Source organism: Ilyonectria robusta, assembly GCF_021365365.1.
Source record: "Ilyonectria robusta strain PMI_751 chromosome Unknown BGZ61scaffold_113, whole genome shotgun sequence".
NCBI classification, from domain to species: Eukaryota; Fungi; Ascomycota; class Sordariomycetes; order Hypocreales; family Nectriaceae; genus Ilyonectria; species Ilyonectria robusta.
This window is the reverse complement of record NW_025764547.1, coordinates 1-6214: the sequence shown is the minus strand read 5'-3', so window position 1 is coordinate 6214 and position 6214 is coordinate 1. Positions and strand designations below refer to the sequence as shown.

The 6214-nt window shown below is 37.6% G+C and overlaps 1 protein-coding gene across 1 annotated transcript; it reads left to right on the top strand.

The window, feature by feature from the left end:
* Positions 1–405, top strand: BGZ61DRAFT_487984 (uncharacterized protein; the record flags this gene model as incomplete). Its single annotated transcript, XM_046250054.1, has 1 exon — positions 1–405. One exon carries the CDS (start codon positions 1–3, stop codon positions 403–405), a length of 405 nt encoding a protein of 134 aa, XP_046093210.1.
* Positions 406–6214: the final 5809 nt, after the last annotated feature.

Here is a 6214-nt window from a genome sequence, read left to right as displayed (position 1 = left end):
ATGACCCTTTCCAACGATTTAATTATACAATATAAGTCCCTTGACTACACTATAACCAACAAAGCAACACCTTCCCTAAAGACACTAAGGGCCTCTGCCAGCATTACACCCAGCCCTCTTTCCATTAAAGACCAGACTCCAAAGACGAGGCCACGCACTGAGAGCAAGATAGATGCTAAGAAGGTGGCCTTGATGAAGAAGAAATTAAAAGGCCTGCCTGCTATTCCAAGGCACTTGCAAAATCTTGCGCAACAAGACAGCCTGGTCCAGCTGATGAAGGATATATCTATTTCCGACCTTGTGCGACTCAGTAAGCAAGTAGGAGTCACGCTATCCCCGGAAGCACGCGAACAGAAGACTCATCGCCCTGGTTTCGAGGACTGGTTGGTAACCGAGACCCCTTAGAAGACTACACCACAAGCTAGTCTTCGCCAGTCAGCTCAACTCAACCCAGACCTCCAAGCTGAGACATCTTCGCTATTGTCGAGCCTAAATTCCTATCCGCCTACCCCATACAACATAATAGACATCAACAGTTTGCCGCTAATAGGAATCGCTAGAATGCCATTAATTCCAAAAGCTAGGTTTCTTCCTATTAAAGGCAACAGAATATCCTCTTCCTATAAATCATTTAATCGAATGCCTTTATCTGCAGGCACTCAAAGAATAACTCAAGAAGCTCGAGATCAACTTAATCTAAGACCCATCCAGAATCGAGCGATACAGTACCTTCCGACCTCTGATACTTAGGCTTTATATGTGCCCCAAGGTATGGTAGCTAAGTCCCAATGGGAAGATATAGTCCGCGAAGTTAGTTGAAGTCTAAGGAAGAATCAGATTGAGCAAGAATTGACAAGAGCTTAATAAGCTAAGGCATATAGTAAATGCCGAGAATAAGATGATGATAGTAACGAGCAATATAATCTTAAAGATTTTTATTAAGCTTTTAAGCGATATATAAAGAGAAGCAATTAATCAAATAGTTTAATAGGTTTCTATGAAGGATCCTAGTTATTGATATTTCCAGTAGCCCTACTCCAGGGAGGCTAACTTATTATTTGGACTGAGGATTATTTGAGGTTGTGCAATTAAAGTTTGACTTGGTTTTTTATTTTCTATTAGCTACGAGGGCTAGATTGGTATTGCTTCCCTCTTTTTCTTCTTTGTTTTTAGGCTGGGGTTTGTTTCTTTTTTTCTTTGTTAGCTGATAGGAAAATCCCTTCTCTCTTTCTTTTAAGTATGCCTTTCTAATTATCCCTAGTGAGATGATTGCCTTGCCCCTCTATGGGGTCTTAAGTGGTTTATGCAGTCCCTAATATACTTGAGGGCAAGTGGGTATTGTATAGGGAGGTGTTAAGTCGGGGCTTTTCGGTCTTTAGGGATAAAGGTTATCTAATTGGATGCTTGTAGCTACTAGGGCTAGGATTGATGGGTTTCTTTAATAGGAAATATTGTATTGGGTAGGACTGGTAGCTAGACTTACTGGGGCTATAAATTGGGAAGGTCTCGGATAAGACCTTCCAGATAATAACTAAGTATTATCCTTCTAGCATCTTATCTTTTTTAATTGACAGTCTTTTAACCTATTCTTTGAGGACCTATTGAAGGTTCATTTGATTAAATGGTATTAGCTGAGAAAGCTATCTACTTTGCCCGGCTATCCGATTTATCCGGACCCCAAACCTAACCCTATCCGACCTTCCCGACACAATACTATCGCGGTCATCATAGCTCTGCCTCTGGGTGGGTTGTGTATTCTTAGTGTCCTCTGCTCACTCCCTCACTTACTACCTTAAAAGCTTGCTAATGAGAGTTAATAGCAAGGAATATATAGAAATCTCACTTGTAGAACTAGGGTTATTACCGGCTATAATTATCTATAGCTATTAATAAAGCTTTGTAGCAATAATACAAGAAGGCAGTAAAACTGTTGGTATTTCTATTCTTTAATGCTTTATGGATGCTAATATATAATAGGTTCTTTGGCGCTAGTTTATATTTGGAAGAATAAGCTTTATAGTAGGGATTTATGTAATTGCAACTATTGTGGAATATTTATAGCATTAGATAGAGATGGTATATTGGGAGTGGTTTAAAAGGAATATTTTGGATAGATTAGAGAGCGCTTAACTATAAATAAGATACATCTAGAGAAGGAGTTAACTGCAATTTGTTAGCACTAGCCTACTGTATAAATTACCACTGGTATTGGGTTTGAATACTAGAAACTTTAGCTCTTAGACCTTCCCTAGCTTTTATGCCCACGATACTAATGCCTAATTGCTGGAAATAGAAAGTAGGTTAGTTAGCTTGATTTCTAAAATGGAAGAGAAATTACTAGATAATAACTCTATAGGGAGATAATTAGATTAAACCCAGCCTACATATATCTTATTTCAACTCAAGGCCAAAAATTAGAAACAGCCTTAATGTACCTATATAATATTATATTCTCAATATAACTACCCCAGATTTAAGTTTCAAGCCTCTCTAAGAATTTCTTTAAGGCCTATTAAAAAATACAGACGCGCCTAATAATACCCCGTTTCGTCTTATATGCAGCGTACAAGGTGAAAAAGAATGACAGAAGGAGTGTTTTAAAGGTCTGGGTTCTTGTAATAATGTCCTTTTTATAAAAAAAAAATAAAAATAAAAAAAAATTTACTCTTAATATAGAAGATAAAGATAAAGATAATTCTATTAAAGTGGCATTTCAACATAAGAAGGAATCACCCCCCAAGAATAATAATAAAGCCCCTATAAGTAGGTTGCTATTTATCTTAGAGGCAAGCTTCTTTTTCTTTATACTTTAACCTTTAGCAGCATTCCTTTCTATACTAACAAGACCAAAGCAACTGCAATAGCATATAAGTTGACATCTTCAGCCTGTTGCAAAAAGGCTTGATATTAGTCTGGTATTTAATTATAAGCCATAGTAAATTGGAGACACTAGATATATTATTACTCAGCTAATATTGCTTTTATTGGTGGATGTCAAGGGCAAGAATCACAACCATAGTAAATAACTTTTACAGTTAGAATAAACACTATACTACAGGCAACAACCTAGTGCCTAGAAGATTAGCAGATTAAATATAAGAATAAAAGACTAATCTTTGTTACTTATTTAGATAGAAAAACAAGCACTCATTTAATTCTTATTATCTATTTGTATCTGTAATAAGTATAAAAACCTCTAGTATCTTTAAGTTAGATATCTCCCTAATAAGCTAGAGTAGACTTAGTATTATAGTACAGTACTATTTTATTACTTTATTACTCTAGTAAATCTAGCGCTTTAATTCCTCTATTTAATTCTCTTATAAAGTAGATAATTTAAATACTATTAACTAGATATATATTATAGCTAGTTATCTATAAATTGAAAGGGGCATATAAATGTAATATATGTTTTAATATAGTATATATTTAGTTGCTATTAGAATTATAAAATGTAAAAGAAGTAAGTCTCCTTTAGGGAAATCCTTCAAACTATATATTATTATTATTATTATACTTATCTCTATAGCCATTATTATTATAACCCCAGCTATTAGATCTAAAGTAGTCTAATACTTTCTTTAATTTAATAACCTTAACTATCCAATCCTAATTATATATCTTCTCAATTAAATCCTTATAAAGTAATCTATTATCTATAATAACTTTAATATCTTTTAGTAATAATATAGAATTAAGCTAAGTATATATAATAACTAGTACTTTAGTAGTAGTATTAGATTGTAATATTATCTTAAGTATAGCAATATCTATATATATATCTTAGATGAGTTTTAAAATAGATATACTATTATCTTTTAATATAATACCTCCAGGATAGTAGTTATTATAGGCTAGAAATATAATATAAAGGTAGCTAAAAAAGCCTATATTTAGAAGCCTAATATACTTAAGAAATAAAGTGAAAATTTTATATTTAGTATTATATTCTATTTTATATCCTAGTATATCTATGCCAAACTAAAAGTAATTTTTAAAATAAAGTAAAAAACTAGCTTTATAATATGCTATTTTATTTACAAGAAGTACTTCTAGATATAAATATAATAAACCCCAAATTATATAAAGCCTACTTGTAGAATCCAGACTCAATTTAATTATAACAATTTCTAGAATTACTAAGAGTTCTTCATAAACCTTAATCTAAATCTCGCCAGAAAAGTTAAAAAAATCAATTAACATAATAATAATAGCCTCTTTAATCTAAACTAGCTCCTTCTAGAAATATGTCATTAACTTTAATCAATCTCAGGACGATATAAAGGATATTAATTTAATTTTAGTTATGCTATATTAAAGAAATAAATAACATAATAGTTAACTTATACTAAAATATTATTACCCTGCTTAATCTAGTTAGCATTAGTATACCCACAACTCAAGTATACCATAGTAATATAAAATATACTATTTTTCAGCTACATTCCGCAGAAGTAACCCTAATTTCAGTTATCCGCCTAGCCCCCAATTAGCTTGCCAATAATACAAACCCACGGGACCCTGCAGAGCGACGGAAAACAAAGAGGCAAAAGCAGAAGTGGACGCTGTATGGGCTTTTACGAGATCATGACAAAGCTTAGGAAGCGCATATGTACAATAGCAACTCGTGCCCTATTGGTTGAGAAGTAATCGCGGGCGCGCTGTTTTGACCAGAACCCCACTTGTCCATTTGGCGGTCCCGGCCCCACTACCCCCCGGACCAGAAAGAGTGGTCCACAACACCAAGACCTATCAGGCTGCAATAACGACGGAATGGCGTCCCTTCCCGGACCCAATGTCTCGTCAGGATGCACGTCTTTGAACAACACAAATAGGGTCGTCTGATCACTGACCACCGCTCGGGCCCCCCTCAAACGTAGCACGGCTAATCACGCGCCCCCGCAACCCCCCAGTAATCCACCTCAGCTCGACTAAGGCAACGTTCAGTTCGGGCGGCAAAGTGCATAACTGTTTTGGTGCTGCTGCAGGTTGGAGCATCAGGCAGCAATGGGTCAATGCATTTCCGGCAACGTTGGCTGAGAAAACACCGCACCCTGCCGGTTTCATCCACCTTGGCTGCTGCCGGTAGACAAGCAATTCCTGGGTCTTCGTATCGTGTGACGTAAGATAGAAGGCTCGGTTACAACCAACACCTGCAATGCAGCAGCAAGGTTTTCCTCTAAGGGCGAATAGATAACGCAGATCATATAGTTAGCTCTAAGCGATCTGTAGGGAACGGACCGGTCTGCCCTCTACGATTTGATGCTGACGGGGTGTGCGGGGCAAGTGACATACTTTTAGCTACTCACTGCTGCAACCTTCCGTGTTACCTCAAACTGAGGTAAGATACCACGGCCAATGATTCCCAATTCGGTCGCACTTACTACTGAGTCGACAGTTTCTCCCCTTACTGCCCCACTACAATTTCTCATGCATCTTCTTTTAAGACTGCGTCTTGCCGCTCTTGTAAGGGTAACTGACCGGCCAAGCTGAAATAAATGCCGTCTTGGCTTTAGGGTTGCTTACCTCAACATTTGTCCGTTTATCAAGCGCCACCGAAGGTCTGGATACCCATGTGTCCCCCGCACGACATGATCAGCTGCCTGTAATTAGGCACCTGTCTGGCATATGCCTATATCCGCCCGCCCGAAAGACTCAGCCCCTACCACGGGCCTATTGTGGCTGCAGCTGGTCAAACAAGCCGTGTAAAGGGTCTTTGACAGGGGTTTCCATCAAAACCAAAAACAGCAATAGATCGACGCAGTTTTCTCTTTCCTCGCAGAGATAACGTGGATCATCCATCAAGGTCCATGGTCCCGAGCTTTGGAAGCTGGCAAAAGCACACTTAAGCAATGGTAGGATGCTGAACACTTGGAGGAGTTGGCCTTCAAGCAAAAAGTCAAGCGAGGTGAAGGCAGCAAGAGTGTCAGACGAGAAACGTGGGGCTTTGTTAATGGCCAGGTCAACCGGTTGAAACTGTAACGATATTTCGTAAGCAAACCTTCCAAGGTAAGACCATTCTCTCGTCTTAGAAGAGTGTTTTACGCCTTTTATTGAGTATAAAATGCCCAACAATGGCTGAACGAAGGCCGGACCCCTTGAGCCTGATAAATTACAACTCGTTCTATCGATTCATGGAGTTCTTAATTAATGCGTGCATTGAGATGAATTTTGCGGGAGAAAATGTCGCCGTTAGGCGCCCCTTGTGAATTCC